Raw genomic sequence first — 19393 nt, forward strand, 5'->3', positions numbered from 1 at the left:
AAACAAAGAAAGAATAAAGAAAGTTTATAGAAAAAGAAAAAATAATAATAATAAAAGAGATAGAAAAGCAAGAAAAGAAAAGAAATAAGGGCATTAGGGTGCAACAAGAGTTCAAATGTGCCAAAATTCCAAGCTAACCTAAGTCCGATGATAGAGTATCACCTAGTTTCAAGTCAAGTTTTTAGCCTACATATCAACTTAAACCGTCCCCGAACCTTGGCCACGTTACAACCCTTACAAGTCCATATGATAATTATCAATTACCGAGCTAGTAGTGGAGTCTAGGACTATGAGCAAACCTATGGGAATTCCGTGATTGTGTGTTGCATTTCCTTGCCTTAAACACTTGTGCGAAAGAGAGAAATCATGTGAGAATTATGTGCTCGTGTTTAATGCTCTTGGGTGATTGACTTGGTGTTCATATTCTAAGTTGACTAGAGGTGGCCACGGTTCATAACCCGGCGGTTCCGGTTCGGAACCGCCGGGTCACGGTTCAAGAAAAAGTGGAACCGGCCCGGAACCGTCTAAGAGACGGTTCCATGACGGTTCGGAACCGGACGGTTCCGGTTCCGGTTCCGGGTTAAGACAGTTTAGAAAAAAAATTAAAAATAAAATTAAAATTTAATTACTAAAAAATGTAATTTAACAATAAAATAACTCACGGAGATAGTATTACAAGAAAATAATTTTTTTTTTTTAAAAAGTTAAAATATTAACCAAAACTTCTACTAAAATAAATACTCCCTCCGTCCCGTTTAAGAAGTCCCATATTCCATTTTGGGATGTCCCATTTAAAAAGTCCCATTACTATTTTTAGAATATTTTTCCATTGAATACCCTATTTTACCCTTATTTTAGTTCTCTTAAAAGAGTTCTATGGAAAATTCCACTATCATTAATAGGGGCAAAACATGAAAAAACATGAAAAGACAAGAATAATTAATGTTTTCTTAATCTGTGTGTAAAGTCAAATGGGACTTCTAAAGTGGGACGGAGGGAGTATAACATATATTTTATTGCAAAAAGTAAATATATTATATAATAAAAATATAATATATATTTTAAATATATAATATATATTTTTTATTAACGGGTTCGACCCTTGAACCGCCGGTTCCGACCCGGAACCGCCGGGTCACGGTTCAACAAATCTGGAACCGGCCCGAAACCGCCCTTTGTACGGTTCCGGGCCGGTTTTAGTCCGGTTCCGGGTTTGACCGGTTCCGGTCCGGGTTTGACCGGGCCGGTTCCGGGCCGGTTCACGGGCTGACCCGGCCCATGGCCACCTCTAAAGTTGACCAAAGTATCGCATGTCCCTTAAATGATAGTGCTCTCATAAGTGCCAATTGAAAGATTTATTAACTTCTTGAATTGTTCAAAGTGCCATATTCCTTATGTCTTGTCTATTGCATTCCTCATTTGTTTGCATGATTCGTGAGTTGTTGACACTAGATGTTGCATTTGCGTTTTCATAAATTGGGAGTATAGTTGTTGGTGAGTAGTCCAATTTTTGCTAAGATTGTGTTCCGTAGTTGTTAAGTGAGAAATTCTTCTTACTTGAGGACAAGCAAGAGCTTAGTGTGAGGAGGTTGGATAGGAGTGAAATACTCCTATCGATTCGAGTCTTTTTAGCATCGCTTCGAACGTTTTATATGCATTTTTAAAGCAATTGTATGCCTTATTACGTGTATGTGCTATTTCAGGTAATCAGAGCGAATATGAAGGTTTTGGTCAATAAAAGGGCGGAGTATCAAAGAAATCTAGAAGACGGAAGCTAGAACGCTAGATGAAAGAGACCCAAGGTGTATCAAGGTCTCTATCGAGACAAAGGGATGCAAATCGAGAAGCCTGTTTTTAGGCAGGTCTCGATCGAGAAGGCTCTTGTACTATGCTTCTCGATCGAGACCATGGTCTCCAAAAGATACCGAGAGCAAGCCAAAATGGGGTCTCGATCGAGAAGCTTCCTCATAAGAGCTTCTCTATCGAGACATGAAGAAAATAGCTGGAATGAAAATCCTTTTGGGTCCGTGTGCTAGTTGGGCCCATTTCCCCTTTTGGCCAAACCTTTGTACTAGTGGATTTGTCATTTAGCCTCTTTTGGCTTGGCTATATAAGGCCTTTTATGTTTTTAGGGTAAACCATTCTACACTTTTTAGCCTCAATCCTAATATAGTACTTTTTATCTCCTTTAGTAGAGATCTAAAATTGTTCTTATTGTTCTTGACAAGTAATTTCCAGATTTTAGTTTTCTTTATGATTTTTCTTCTACTACAAGTCTTATTATTATCTCAAGCTTCATTATCTAGTGAATACTTTTATTTACACACAAGCTCTACTTAAGGTAATTATCTTTCACTAATTATGAATAGCAATAGATGTTTAATGATTGTTGATAAATTAGTAATTTTTGTTATCTTCACCATGGTTGGCTAAACCCCATGTTTGGGGGTTAATTTGAATCCTAGTTGTGTATGATGGGGTTAGGGTTTTGGGGTTGTGTTGATTGTTCTAATTAAGGAGCCTAAAGCTTGCTTAGATTAGCTACCTAAGTATTGTTCTTAAATTAATTTTCACCTTGAGAGAGGGTTTATTAGTTGGATTTGTTAATTAGAGACTTAATTAGTAACACCATGAGAGTGGGTTAGTAATTAGGTGGCCTATGAGTTGTGATTTATTTGTTAATTGCCTCTAATTGCGTTTAGTGCTACGAGAGTAGGTTAAGCTCGATTAGTCGTGGTTTTGTAGCTCTTAGAGGCTCGAGAGAGCGGGAGTTGCGATCTTAGAACGCTCGGCCCTCGTTTAGAACCCTAAACCCGATACCCTTGATTGCATGACCTAGGAGGATTATTAACTCCCAAACCTCTTTATCACTTGAATTTCGTTAACTATTATAGTGTTTATTCGTTCTTTTAAATTAGTAATTTGATAATTCCTAGATTAGCATAAGTTTTTAGTAGTTGGTTGATTGGTTAATAAGAAAAACGCTTATTCCCTTGCTAAACGAATTGAAGATCAAAATCTAATTGACTCACTTTGAACCTCTCATCCTTGTGGGTACGATAACTCGGACTTATAGTCCACTATTCACAAGTTGGTAAGTAAAATTACTAACACCTTACTCCACCAACAACTGGAGTACCGTACGATATTACACCACCGCCCCTAAGAAGAGGAGTCCCGGGGCAGACGCAATCACCGTGGAGTTATTACACCCCCAATATCAAGCACCAATGACGTATCTGCAATCCGGATGGTATCTAGGATATCCTCCTTGGAATCACCCCAGTTATCAAGGATACCAGAGGCCAATCAACCCCATTCCTTTCCCGTCTTTAGACACAGAAGGAACAGTGACATTGACTACATCGGTTCTGCCATATGCAGGGAAGGAAGCGCAACCTACAGTCCCAGCAGATAGGCACAGACCCGAAGCTCTGACGCAATGAAGAAAAGCAGGAGAAGAAGGAGCAGGAAGGGGGCAGTCCGAGCCAGTGCCTCAGCAGAAAGATGCAAACAAAGGTAAAACGGATGCTCCTCCACGAAACAAAGAAGGAGAATTGAGGAACAAAGAGAATGACGGAGGCGCAGAAACAATAAAGAGAAATCAAATCCATATCAACAATGAGCCCGTATCCAAGGAAGCCGTTGATAGGAGTAAAATACTCCTATCTTTAGGATGTCTTTTCGTATGCTTTTATATGCGTTCACCTCGTTTTTCATTGGAATTGTATACCTTATAGAGGGTGTGTATGTTTCAGGAAATCAGGAGCATTACGGAGAGTTTTGAGGCCGGAATAGTGGAAAATGAGCGGAAGCGGAAGTCAAGTGCGAAAGGAGCTAAATCCGGAAGCAAGAGAAGTGATTCCCCACCCCCCCCTTGTTAAGAGGTGTCTCGAATCGAGACACCCCACTTATATGTGTGTCTCGATTCGAGACACTAGAAAAAGAAGAAGCAGAATTGTATGCAAGATGTGTCTCGAATAGAGACACATCCATAAGTTGTGTGTCTCGAATCGAGACACATCCAAAAGTTGTGTGTCTCGATTCGAGACAAGAAGAAAGAAGGGACTCCAGCTTTTCTCAAAACATTTCCTTATTGGGCCAAACATCCAAGATTGGGCTGTGCTTTATTCCTTGTTTTGGGTAGTACTATTTAAAGACACCTTATTTTCCTTTTTAGGGTTATGCACTAGATTTAGATTTGTAGCCCCCATTTCAATTATTGCAAGGTAATTAATCTCTAAACTATGTTTACTTCTAAGGCTTACTTATTAGTTATTGCTATGATGTTTGCGATTAGTAGCTAAATCCCTAGTTTAGGGGTTGTTGATGAAGTTTGGTTGTGATTAGTTGACTAGGGTTTGATTGGGTATTAGGGTTTGTAGTGATTTGTATGCTTAATGCCTAGGATAGATTGATCTCCTAATCCTAGGTTAAAAGGGTAATTAATTAGGCGAGAGTCACTTAATAACCCGGAATTAGCAAATCACTTAGTTAGGGCTTAATCACGCGAGAGCGGTTTAAGGCTTAATCGGTTATAGGTTAGCTTCGTGATTGGATTAAATTGGTATAATCGAAATTTAATTACGCGAGAGCGATTTAGATTTTGGTGTATTAATTTAATTACAATTAGTTCTAATTGCGGACTCGAGAGAGTGTATTAGGCATTTTAGAAAGACTTGACCCGAACCAATTACCAAATCAACCCGGGTTAACTAGAACGTTTCAAATCTAATTAACAACCTCTAAACGCCTTTTACCTATTGTTTTATCCCGTTTATTATTTAATTACTTTAGTTTTTAATTGCTTCAAGTGTTAATTTCACTAGTTTTAAATTCCGTAACCATTACTATAATTTCAATTGATCGTTGCTTTCCGAATTGAACTTCAAAATACGCGTTCGCTCACTTTAAACCTTTTGTCTTCGTGGGATCGATTCCGTATTTCCGGATTATTACAAGTTAGTATTTTTTGCTAACAGCCGTCTCAGCGCAGAAGAAGAAGAAGGCCCCAGAGAAAGACAAAGAAAGCCACTCCTCAAACAAAAGAAGAGGAGCAGAGGAGCAAATAGACATTGACGAGAAAATCAACAACGCCATGAGGAAATTTCGAGAGGAATGAAAGGGAGGAGACGAAGACGAGGAGGACGAGGACTCCCCCCTCAAATCTGAAATCTAATTGGTACGATTCCCTTAAAGGTTTAAATTACCAACATTTGACTCTTTTGATGGAATAGGAGACCCAAAAAGCCACATCTCCAAATTCAAAACTATTATGATGCTGCAAGACGTGACGGACCCAATGCTCTGTAGAGTGTTCCCAGCAACATTGCAAGGCTCGGCACAGAAGTGGTACTCATATCTCAAGGCTGGCTCAATCGGTTCCTTTTTCGATTTGGCCACAAGATTCAAAGCGCGCTTCAGGACCAACATCCCAATGCAGAAAGGTTCCAGCGACTTAAAAAAATGTAAACAAGGAGACCAAGAAACGTTGAAGAATTTTGTGGAAAGATTCAATAAAGAGGCGGTCCAAATCGAGAATCTTAATCACGACACAGCCATAGAGGCCATGAAGATTGGGACCCGATTTGAAGAGCTCCGAGACAAAATTCTGATGAAAAAGCCAACCACCTTCCAAGACTTAATGCTGATAGCACACAAGTATGTAGAACTAGACGAAGCAAGGAGAACTTTGACCAAGCAGTCGGAGACAACGAAACAAGACAACTCCAAATATCGAGGAAAGAAAGAGGAGGAGAGACCCCGAACGCAGAGATTCGGAGGATCGAGCAGACCTTATGACTTCACGCCACTGAACCGAGCCCCAGTCTATATACTCAGCTGGATGAAGCAAAACCGGGTGATGTTCAACACCCCCAGAAGAATGGACCCAGACAAGGAACGAGACAAGAGCAAGTACTGTCGCTTTCATGAGGGCTATGGCCACGACACAGATCGCTGCTGGAATCTTAAAAGAGAGATAGAACAACTAATCCAATCTGACGTGCTGAGGAAATTCGTCCACGAAAAGACAGGAGAAAAGAGGAAAGGAGACACCACAGAAAAAGAAGAACAGAACAAGAAAGCCAAAGAGGTCGCAGGGGTAATACATGTTATCGATGGAGGTGAGCCTTACAGCAACTCCCAAAAGAAGAAGAGGAACAGAAGAGGTTCTGCGACAATTTTCGCAATTGAAAGGGAAATAGCTCAAGAAGTCTCGTTCGGCCCAGAAGATGGAGGACACGTACGAGGAACTCACAATGATGCATTGGTGATAGAAGCAGTGATAAGAAACCACCGGGTCAAGCGTATCCTAATAGATGAAGGAAGTTCTGTGAACTTGCTAACCCTGGAAGCCTTTAAAGAGATGAAAGGATCGATCACAGACTTACGAAAAGTGTCTGTCCCACTTATCGGACTGGGAGGAAAGCCAATCCGGCCGGAATGAACTGTGAACCTGTATGTAGAGCTAGGTGAGAAGACCGAGGGGCCACTCAAGAAACTACATGCCCAGTTCAACGTGGTAGATTTACCTCTAGCATATAACGGAATCTTCGGCAGACCATTCTTATACCAATCAAGCGCAGTAACTAGCATCAGGTTACTGACTTTAAAGATACCCACCTCAGAGGGAACAGTAGTAAGGGGAAGCCAAGAAATGGCCAGGGAGTGTTGTATGATAACAACAGAAGAAGGAGAAAGCTTACCGATCGCCACTTTTCCTGGGATGGTCTTAGACGAAGAAGAAGTAGGAGGCGTAGAACCAGTCGGAGACATGGAGGACTTCGAAATAACTACAACCAAAGTAGTAAAGGTAGGGACAGATGTCCCAAAAGAGGTGAAAGAGGGAATACAGTCCATCCTAAAGAACAACGCGGAGTCGTTCGCTATAGAACCAGCAGAAATCAAAGGAGTTGATCCAAAAATAGCTTCACACAAGCTAAACATAAAGCCAGGGAGCAGACCCGTGGTACAGAAGAAGCGGCGATTAGCAGAGGAGAGGTGGAAGGTTATCGCAGACGAAGTTAAAGTGCTAGAAGTGGCTGGTTTCATCCGAGAAGTATAGTACCCAGACTGGGTAGCCAACATTGCCCTAGTCAAAAAGTCAAATGGGAAATATCGAATGTGTGCGGATTTCACTGACTTGAACAAAGCTTGTCCCAAAGATAGTTACTCGCTCCTAAGCATAGACCAGTTAGTAGACTCAACCGCATGCTACATCCTGTACAGTTTCATAGACGTTGCGCAAGGGTACCACCAGATACCCATGGATAAGGAAGATCAAGAGAAGACTTCCTTTGTAACAGACAAAGGGACGTATTGCTACAACGTCATGCCATTTGGACTAAAGAATGTTGGAGCAACGTGCCAGAGATTGGTAAATTTCGTGTTCAAAGATCAATTAGGAAGGAATGTTGAAGCCTATGTTGATGACATAATTGTAAAGAGCCTCACGGCAGAGACACACGCCCAAGACCTAGAAGAAACTTTCTCAGTCTTATACAAATTCAGAATGAAGCTCAACCAGCCAAATGCGCCTTTGGGGTCAAAGAAGGCAAATTCCTAGGATACCTGATCAGCCAACGAGGAATAGAGGCTAACCCTGAGAAGATCCAAGCCATAGCTGACATGAAGGCTCCGCAAAATATCCGAGAAGTACAGAAGTTAAATGGCCGCGTCACAGCACTGGGACGTTTCGTCTCTTCATCGGCTAAAAAATGCTTGCCATTTTTTAAGCAACTAAGTAATATGAAAAAATTCACTTGGGATGAGGATTGTCAGAAAGCGTTTGAAAATCTGAAGTCTTTCCTGACTCAGCTGCCATTACTAAGTAGACCCATCGCGGGAGAGATGTTATACCTCTACCTCTCAGTAGGAAAAGAGACGATCGCCTCCGTTCTGGTCCGAGAAGAAGGGGAAGAACAGCAACCTATCTACTATGTTAGAAGGACGCTTAAAGGCGCAGAGCTCAACTACCCAACCATTGATAAATTGGCATTAGCTGTGGTGGTCACAACGAAGAAGCTCAAACCGTACTTCCAAGGGCGCACAGTCATTGTCCGAACAAATCAACCCCTGCGCAAGGCTCTCCATCGCCCAGAAACATCCGGGAGACTAGTAAGCTGGTCAGTGCAGCTGGGAGAGCACGATGTCAGCTACGAGCCAAGGAAGACGCTGAAGGCACAGGCACTGGCAATCTTCGTCGCAGAAATGACGGAGAAACCACCTGACTCAGTCACAGAGGACATAACCTGGAATCTGTTTGTAGACGGAGCTTCCAGTGAGCAGGGGGCAGAGGCAGGAATAGTGTTACTCGGACCTCAGACGGTGGTCATAGAGCATGCTGTACATTTGAAGTTTAAAGCTACCAACAACGTGGCAGGTATGCAAGTACGCTGATATTTTTTATATTGCATAAACTTATTTAGATGCTCACGCCTTACCAATGATGTAGCAGAATATGAGGCCTTTCTAACAGAACTCACATTAGTGAAAGAAGTAAAAGCAGAAAAGCTAAGGGTCCATAGTGATTCCCAGCTGGTTACCAGCCAAATCTTAGGTCAATTCCAAACGAGATGCCAACATGGCAAAATACATGGAAAGAAAAAAGGTGATGTTGAAGGAAATAAAAAAGAACGGTGGGCAATGGGAAATAATTCCAATACCCAGAGAGAGAAACATGAGAGGAGACGCACTAGCGAAAGCAGCCGCAACAAAAAGTCCCCTATATCTCTCACTCTACATGAAAGAGGAGAGGATGAGTCTCATAGTAGACGAGAAAGAAATTCTACCAATCACAGAGCTAGATCCTTGGATGCAACCCATTTTCGCATACCTAAATGATGGAGTGGTCCCAGAAGGAAGAGCAGCAGCAACAAAACAGGTACGAGTATCGTCTGTCTACTCCATGATAGAAGGTACTTTGTACCGGATCTCGATCACACACCCGTGGTCCAAATGCATTTCGGTAGAAGACGGAGCTTATGTACTGAAGGAGATCCACGAAGGAGAATGTGTGGCACACGAGGGAGCAGCCACTTTGAGCAGGAAAGCACTGCTCCAGGGATATTATTGGCCGACTATGAAGAAAGACGCAGAAGATATGGTGAAAAAATGCGACAAATGCCAAAGATTTTGCACAACCATAAGAACCCCGGCAGCCCACCAGTCAGCAATTGGAAGTCCTTGGCCTTTCATGACATGGAAAGTGGACATAGTAGGACCATTCACCCCAGCTCGAGGGCAAGTTAAGTTCATCGTAGTCGCAGTGGATCATTTCACCAAGTGGATAGAAGTGCAACCAATGAGCACCATAACGTCCCAGAAGATCATCAATTGGCTTTCCAATGAAGTTATGAGCAAGTAAAATTTCAAAATTATATAAATAAAATCCTTTAAAGTAAAAATATACTAATGCGCAACAGGTTTGGGATACCGCATACCCTAGTCACAGACAATGGGAAACAGTTCGATTGCGCCAAGTTCAGGGAATACTGCGCTAAACTGGGGATCAACCTGAAGTTCACTTTCGTGGCACATCCACAGACCAATGGCCTCACTGAAGTCACCAATCGCACTATCCTATCTGGAATCAAGAAGAGGCTTGGAGACTTGAAAGGGAGATGGGTAGACGAGTTGTACCATGTCATATGGGTTTATAGAAAAACTCCCAGAAGGGCCACAGGAGAAACACCCTTCCGGCTCACTTACGGAACAGAGGTTGTCCTTCCTGTAGAAATGGGAATGCCCACACTCAGGGTACAAGTCATAGACGAAGAGCGCAATGAAGAAGCACTAAAGCTGTGCCTAGATCTGTTAGAAGAGAGAAGGCACCAAGCAGCCATACGCGCAGAAGCTTACCGCAGACAAATGACTAAGTATCATAATGCTAGAGTCAAGGAACCAAGCTTTTCAGAAGGAGACTTAGTCCTTAAAAAAGCTGAAATAGGGAAAGGAGCTGCAGGAATGGGAAAGCTCGAACCTAACTGGGACGGGCCTTACCGAGTCACTGAAGTCGTAGGGAAGGGAGCATATAGAATAGCTCATTTAGAAGGCACACCATTGCCTAGAACCTGGAATATCGTGAATTTGAAGAAATACTTCTAATGAAAGATGTAGCAACAAATAATGAATAAAGTTGCATCTCGTATTCTTTCCATTTTTTAACACATCTATTAAATTATCATGCACAATCATGACTCAGTAAAAAGACCCAATGAAAAGAAAACGTAAATAGCATTCATAAAGTATCACAATTATTCAGAAATACCAGAAAAGGAGAGTTTCCCATGAAACCCTCCAAGCAAAGAAAACGAACGAACATAAGTACTATAATGAAAGTAGTACAAAAATTAGAAAGCTAGCTAAAGGCCCAACATACGGCCAATTACACTTCCTCTAGATGGGTCGCTCCCTCCTTTGGACCAATCATATCTTCTGAAATCTTATCCTCCACATTCTCCTCGGCTGAGTCAGGAGCCAAGGGATCTTGATCCTGAGCATTAGAAGTTTCAATACCAGAAAGATGGGAGTCCTTGACCAAGACCAAAGCTGTCTTTGTCGCAGAGGTTTGACCCAATGGTCCCTTGTCGCTACAAACATCTGGATCAAGACCCGATGACTTCTCACCGGGATCTACGGCATCCCTCACACCCTCGCTGATAACATCAGAAGGAAGCACTGGTGACACAGGTAATCCAGCCTTCTTAGCAGCAACCTTAGCCGCAACATGCTGACCCAAAGCCCGGAGATCAATTGAAAGAAATTTGTTGATATCATAATCTGGATAATCTTCACGAACTATCTTGATCACTGTAGCGCAAAAGTCAGTCAAGCATCCACTCATGTAAATGTTAGCATCTCTTTTGTTGTTTTGCTGTTCTTAAGTCAGCCTCTCACATGAGGCCTGAAGTTGCAACATGGTAGCTTCACGGTCAGAAATCTTCTTTTATAGGATCTTAACACGATCTAGAGCTGTTTGATTCTGCTTGTTCAGCTTCACCCTCTCCGCAGACATAGAGTCTCGTAACAGGGTCATTTCTTTCTCATGTCTCAGCTCCAACGACGCAGTCTCCTCCACCTTACGACAAACTAAGGCATTTCCTTGAATAAGCTGGAAACAGAAACACGAAATAAGAGAAAAAGAACACAAAAACAAAGACACGCCAAAGAGTCACAAAGGAAAGAAACAGTAAGAAAGGTTTACCTGCAGCAAGGCAGAATCGATCCGGTCACAAGCACCAGACCCAGTACAACTGTCCCAAACTTCCATGTCCTCCGAAAATTGCACAAATTGAGAAATTAAAGAAGACACCTCAGGGGAGGAAGCAGACAACCCCTCAATATTTTGCTCCAACCATTCCCTAGGATTAGGACAGGAATCCAAGTTCTTCCTAAGACGTTTCGCAGACCCCTGTCTGGTCCGATCACGAATATCCCGCCCTTTCTTACTAGAAGAAGGGGGCAATCCAGACTCAGTATTCTTCTCAATCTTGACAGTTGGACGAGGGGGAAGTAACAATGAAGCAGGCCTAGACCCATTGATGACGGCTGAGTCATCATCAAAAGTAAGAGTCAAGGCATCAAGGAAATTGTCCCCCATTCCTGCAAAGGCAATATGGATAAGTGAACATTCAATTATGACAAAGGCAAAGAAAAGACTAACAAGAAGCATACCCTGAGACGCAAACGTCAAATCTACAAAAGATAGAGGTGAAGGAGAACGGCAAGACTGAGACAGTGTACCATCACTCTCAAGAGGCCCCTCAGTCACAGTACGAGGAGGCAACTCAATATGAGGAAACTTACGATGAAGGTGTTTATCCACTAAGTCACAACAATTGAATAAATGGGACTGGGAATCATCTACTAAGGAATCTATTGCTTCTGAGTCAGTAGCACAAAGTGGGGGAAAGGATAGGGACTCAGAGTCATCAACCCAATCAGAGGGGAAATCAACAAAATCACTATCATGACCCACAACAAAGAAGGAATGTTGCCAACGCTTAGTAATTTTGGGCAAAGCATCAATCAGATGCCTATCTCTATGAGCAGCCAAACGATGGTAAAATTCATTACTTCTACGAGTTATAAAGAAAAGCTCGTTCAAAAGACCCAAAGTAGGAACCAAACCCTTGTCACAGATTAACTCAACAAAGCAACACAAGACTCGAATCGCATTCGGATGGATCTGACCTAAGGGGATCCCATACTCCTTAACAAAAGACTCAATCAAAGGATCCAAAGGGAAACATAAACCGCAATGAAACTGTTCTCTATAGACAACTACTTTTCCATCACCCACATCCTCATTAGCACTCATACGAGCGCCACAGACAGAAAGGGAATACGCCACCGGTATCCCATAATCATCACGAATTTCACCCAAAGACTCTCTATCGATATTAGTAACAAACGAATTTAAAGAATTACGATAATCAACGGCAGCGCCAGACGAAGGGAGAGACACAGAAGACCTAGTGCGCGTCATACTCAGTACGAAAAATCAAGAAAGAAAATGAAACTTACCTGGAAACCACAAGGAGGAACTAAGGCGAAAAGGAACAATGTCGACAAAGAAAAGCAAAGAAATTTTTGAAATGATCAGTGAAGAACAAAGTAAAAGAAAACGGGAAGAAAAGCAAAGAAATTTAAAGAAGGATCTAGGAAACCGCGACAGCAGTTACTAGATAGAAACGTGGTGGACATTCAGGAGCATGAAATGATAGCAGTTTAAATTTTGAAAAACGAAATTGAAAAGGCAATTGAAGAGGCATTTAATCCCAACGGATAAAAAGAAAAGGGACAGCACGAAACAGGCCCAAAAATGGCCCAGAACAACAAACATAAATGCTTGAAAGACACAATCTTGTGGTGAGGGACTAATGATGGATATCACACCTGAAACAGTAACAGAAGACTGCAACAAGACGCAGGTCACAAACATTAAGACCAGTCGCAGGTCCCTAACCCAGAATCCAACAGTAACCAACTAGTAACACGGGTAAGCTAGTCATCTCTGAAGATCAGGGATAATGACAAAGAACAGCTCATCATAACAAGAAGATGAGCTCAGAATAAAGGAGAACACTCCTAACACATCACAATGACTGCGATGTATATATATACCGAGTCCTAAGTCAGGTCAACCCTAATTTCACTCATATTCACTCTCAACACTACTCCAATTTATCTGACTTAGGCATTAGAGGGTATTCGAGCCAACACCGGCTCGAATCCTTCTAACCTATTTTCCTTTGTAGGTTGGATCAAACTCAGACCGGCAGATCAAGAACTATTATTTGGCGCCGTCTGTGGGAACGATCAGTTCATTTTCTACTTACTTAAAAATTCTTAATTTTGGTTTCTTGCCGAGAAGATAAATAATGAGGAAGAACCGACGCCAAATAATGGTTCTTGATGATAACGAGATTAGGATAATACTCTATCATTAGGATAATACTCTCGCCTCTTCTTCTTCTTCTTCTTCTTCTCTGTTTCTTTTTTTCTTCGTCAATTTTCTCCTTCTTCTTTTCTTCTCCATTTTCTTTCTTTCTTTTTTGTTCCTTCATCGCTCCGTCGCCGTTTCTTCATCGCTCCACCGTCGCTTTGTTCTTTTATATTTTATTTTAGCAAACTTTTCTTTAATTCATGGTGATTATTGCTATTTTTATAACATTCAAATCGAAATAAATTACTTTTGATTTGTTTTTCAATTTTAGATCTAAAAATCTGCATAAAAAACAATGTTATGATGAAAAAAACGATTTTCTGCAAAAAAAAACAGTATCTGATTATCATATGATTATCATAACACTACAGAAAAAAAAATGATTTTTTATGTAAAAAAAACAGTCTCTGATTATCATATGAGTATCACTGTATTAACATGTTGTTATCATAGCACTGTATAAAGAAAAAATTTCTACAAAAAAAATTGATTATCATGTTGTTATCTATGTATTATCATCTCGTTATCATAATATAATCATATGATACCGAGATGATAATGTATTATTGTACCTAAATAATAATGTTATGACAACGACATAATAATAAAATTACGATAACAGTATGATAATATGATGCCCATATGAAAATCATTACATAAAAATTATGATAACGAGATGATAATGTGAAGAAAATAGTATGATAATGAAGTATAATAAGGTCATATTATCATACTATTATCTTCACTTTATCATCTTATTATCATAATTTTTTTGTAATTGTTTTTTTTCATACATGTATCATATAATTATACTATTTTCTTCATATTATCATCTCGTTATCATAATTTTTTTGTAATTATTTTTTTCATACAGGTATCATATTATCTTTACATTATCATCTCATTATCATAATGTTTCTGTAATTTTTAAACATACAGGTATCATATTATCATAATTTATTATTTAATTATCATCTGATTATCATGATGGTGTCATGAATTTTTTTATAATTCTATTTTCACGTACGTTATCATCCAGTTATCATAACCTTATCATAATTCATTATCATCTAATTATCATACTCTAGTGTTATGATAACGACATGATAATCAGACACTATTTTATCATACATTATCATAGATATCATCATTTATGTACCATAAATATTATCATCTCGTTATCATATGATAAAACATTATCATATGACACTATTTCTGTAATTTTTTTCCATGTAAATATCATATTATCATACTGTTATAAGCTTATAATTATATTATCATAAAAACATTATCATACTATTATCATTATCGTACATTTGTATTATCATAACCTTATCATAATCATATAATTAATGTCATGCGACATGATAATAACATGATAATCAGACGATGTTTTTTAATAAAAAATTGACTTTTTCTGCAGTGTTATGATACTTGCATGATAATGCAGTGATGATACTCATATGATAATCAGAAGCAGTTTTTTTTCTTCAGAAAATCATTTTTTGTGTATAAAAACGTTTTTAATGCAGATTTTTAGATCTAAAATTGAGAAAATTCAAGAGTAATTATTTATATCTGAAAGTTAAACAAATCGTATTAATCACCACGAGTCAAGGAAAAAATGCTAAAATTGAATATGAAAAACGGCTGAGCAGCAGCGGAATGATGGCGGAGCGACGACGAAATGATGAATTAATGATGAAGAAGAAACAAAAATGAAGAAGGAATGAAGAAGAAGAAGAAGAAAATGAAGAAAAAAAATGGCGGAAAAAAAGAACAGAGAAGGAGAAGAAAAGAAATGGAGAAAAAAGAGAAAAGGACAGAGAAAAAAAATGAATGAATTGTCAAATAAGTTTAGAGTAAAATAATAATAAAAAGTAGGTATAATTATAATATAAATAGGTGTTAGAGTAAAAAAATAAAAACATTAAAATGGTGAGGTATTTTCTCTATTTTTTCCTTATTGAGGTAGGAAATCATATTATTTTTAAAAAAAGAGTATGTTTCCTAATTTTCTCAAAAAAAATAAAGTAAAGCTTCACCAAAAAAAGGAGAAAAAGAAAATACGAGGTTCACCTCATAAAGAAAAATACATGAACAGTAAAAAAAAGAAATAATAAATCACAAAGTGACCAGATCTAAAAAAAGGACTTTAATACCCCATAAAATCAATATATTTGTAAGAGGGCTCGAAGGACATTAATACCCCATAAAATCAATATACTTGTAAGAGAGCTCCAATAAAACACTCAAAAAAATGAGAAGACTCACCCTAAAGAAATAATTACTCATTAAAAGAGTAAACATGATTAGCATTTAAAAATACCGTCGAAATAATAGGTTACAAAACAAGTTAAAGAGAATATTAACGCCAACGAACCGTGGTGACAAAGTTGAATCCTACGGGATTCTCCGACCGAAGAACTAAGTTCATACGGATTCGGCTAAAGAGATATCGATTGAATCCCCTAGGATTCGGCAATTATAAAAGACCCAAATCTGGATACGAACATAATTAAGAGATTGAGACCAAAAACAACTATAACAGCGATAAATAAGAAAATTCTATAAGACCAAAAATCTTCTAAATAAGCTAAAGATAGTCTTCTATTCGGAGCCAATCTATAATAGGGAAAGTCCCAAAGTATGGAATTCTAAAAAGAGGCTGGCCCAATTTAAATGGAATATGATAGTTTTTTTATGGTCTAATATTATCACCTTATTTAAGAGTCAATTCTAAACAGGACGCATCCCTAAATATTCAACTTCCTAAAGAATCACTTTCCTATTAGGACTCTAGTACGTTTTCCGTCATCACTATATAAGGTAATAAAGTATGACTACACATACAATTGAATTCTATACAACTATTCTTCCTTAAATTCAATACTGACTTAAGCATCAGAGAGATAATCGGACAACCAACATCAGATTAGCGATCTATCTTGTTTTGTACGTACAGACCGTCATAAAGCTCATAATCCATCAATACTAATTTTTAATGTAGCCTTTTAACATATGAATTAAAAAAAAGACTCGGTCCTAGTAAATTACTAAAGATTTCGCTGATTTTGTCAGCTATAGCCATACTTTTAATAATTGGGCCTGATTTAGCATATACGTTATTTTTTAGTAATATTTTTTAAATAGAACCAATTATTTGTTAACTTGTCCACTATATCACTGCCAACTCAATGAGTTGCTGATATGGCAACATCCCTCATCTGACCAAACCTCATGACAAACTTCATCATAACCAAACCAAAAATAGAACTCAATTTTTAAATCAACTTAATTAATTATATTATTATAATTTATTTAAATTTAAAAATAATTAATATTTCTTAATTAACTAACTAAAATAAGTCAAAATTTTTTAATTAATATAATTAAATCTAATTTAAACTAATTTAAATTAAATAAATTTATTAAATGAATTAAGTAAAACTAATTTAAAATTGGCTTAGTCACCAAAAAATGCATAACCTATACGTCTTGCATTAGTTATAGTTAAACCTTTAAAAATCACCAGATTTAACCAAATCTTATATATTCTATTTCTTTTTTAGTTATTTTTGAATCGAACCGAATTTATTGCACACTTGTTGTAACATCCGGAAAATAAAATAATAAAAGAAAATAGATAATTCAATAATAAAATAAGGGAAAAGTTGGTATTCCACCTTTTCTAAAATAAAACTCTAAACCATTTGTATATTATAAATATTCAACCCTAATCTCTTAAATCAAACATAACACTTAAAAAAAAAAGAAACATGCAGCCGTATTGTTGTCCTTCTCTACTGTTCAATTTCTATATCAACAAGCTACTGAGGTATTTGAACACTTAAATTTTCATTCTTTTTCTTCTTTTTATGATAACGTAATGTAATTATCTGAAATATTAAAGTCAATTTTGTATACACAGTGCTTTAAGAATGTATTTTTAAAATTTATAATGTATTTAATAAGAGAATAGATTATGAGAAAATGGTGTGTTATAATTGATTCTGGACACAAGAAAAAAAGAGAGGTTTCATTATTATTATATTATAACGTTATTCGATGTTACAGTAAACTTTTGTGTGTGTTTCTTTTCAATTTGGTACAGTGTATGTGAAACAACTTAATTTCATATCTTTTCCCTTTAATTTCAAAAACATTACTTTTGTCAACATTTTGATTCTTAAACTTTGGAAAATGGCGGTTTAGTCCATAAAATTATAATTATAATAATTGTATGAATTTTGTCCTAAAACTTGTGAATAAATAAACGACATATTTAATAAATGCTATTAGAAATTAGCAAAACAAGATAATATTTATTGATTATCATAGCATTGTTAATGTAAAATTAATGTGTATGCATGCTATAACTAATTTTAGGAAACGCGGGTAAAGTGGATTTTTGGGTGCTATAAATGATGATTAGTTTGTTGCGCGATCGAGGTAAGTATAGTTAATTATATTTATGTACATTAATTGGTTGCTAAATGTGAGTTATTTTACTATGTGACTGTCATTTATTGTGTTACATGATTATTATATGTTAGTGGTCTGAACGAGTATAGGAATGTCTGTTTATTTTATTTTCATGCTGTATATTTGTGAAACTTGAGAAGCATGAAAATGATGGATACGTGTTTGTCAGTAATTGGTTATGTTTGATGAGGCAGTTATAAATAAATTTTGATATTTAAGGAGGTTAACAGTTTGCTTACCATTATATCCAATGGTTTAGAGATGCGACGATTAAATTGTGAAATGATGAGATAAAGGATATGATCAAAGTTTTGCTAGGCACTTCGGTGCCGGGATATTATCGAAAGCATAGAATATCCTGTGCGTTTTGCTAAACACTAGGGTGGTGTCGGGATACTAATGTATTGGTATCTTGTGCGATATATATTATTAATAATGATATTCTGTTGTTTGTTTTGTTTGTTGTCATATATATTTATATAAATATAATTAGCTATATTCTATTGAGTAGGCAGCTCATCCCTTGCCACCTATTTTCAGGAGATAAGCCGCAGTGACTCATCCATCTAGGTTCGTGCAATCAGTCAATTGGTTTGATTAGGTGGGTTAACAGTGTCATCAGAGTTTAGATTTTATTTATTATTTTTGAATTTAGCATTTAGCTTTTGTTTTAAAATCGATATTTGCAAACTTAATGAAATTGTATATTTCGCAGTTGTTAATAAATGACCAAATAAAGATTTTTGATATTTTATTTTATTTTGATTTATGATTTTATTATATTTTTTTCATATTTGTTTAGAGAAGGGGGTTACACATGTCATCCATGTCACTTCCAACTAAGCAAAATTAGCTGATACGACAACATCACAAACTAGTAACCCAATTTAATCAAACCAAATAGTAAAACTAGTAAAACCAAATTTAACTAAATCAATCAATTCAATAATTAATTAATTTTAAAAATAAATTTATTAGAAGAATCTATTAAAATTAATTTAAAATTATTTATAATTAAAATAAACCTTAACTATCTCAACATTGTATTTTTACTCCGATTATAATTCACTTTGACTAATAAATTTATTTAAATTAAATTTTATATAAATTTTAATTAGTTAATTAAAAAATATTAATTAAATCAACTAAAAAAATTAAAATATTGCTAAATCATCAGAGCTTAGTTTTTGCTCTGTCTCATTTCTCTTTTCTTCTTCAGACTTTCTTTCATTTTCTTAGCATCCAAACACTATTCTTTTCAATCTGTTCTTCATTCTTAAAAAATCTTTTATACTTCTTTGAGTTCAATAATCTTTCTTTGATTCATTTCATTTCCTGTTAATTCAATCTATTATTTCCTTTTAGCTTGAAATCAGTTCAACAATGGCGGATCGCGTTTTGAGAGTAGAAAAAAACCTCCTCGGTCCTTATTTTCTTCACCCTAGAGAAAATCCTTCT

General features: G+C 37.2%; 1 protein-coding gene across 1 annotated transcript; it reads left to right on the forward strand.

The window, feature by feature from the left end:
- Positions 1–5275: 5275 nt before the first annotated feature.
- On the forward strand, positions 5276–7066 carry LOC126664570 (uncharacterized). The gene is made up of 2 exons (XM_050357023.1): positions 5276–6329; positions 6468–7066. The coding sequence occupies exons 1-2, from the start codon at positions 5276–5278 to the stop codon at positions 7064–7066; spliced, it is 1653 nt and encodes a 550-aa protein (XP_050212980.1).
- Positions 7067–19393: the final 12327 nt, after the last annotated feature.

The sequence above is a fragment of the Mercurialis annua genome, linkage group LG1-X, assembly GCF_937616625.2.
Source record: "Mercurialis annua linkage group LG1-X, ddMerAnnu1.2, whole genome shotgun sequence".
NCBI lineage: Eukaryota > Viridiplantae > Streptophyta > Magnoliopsida > Malpighiales > Euphorbiaceae > Mercurialis > Mercurialis annua.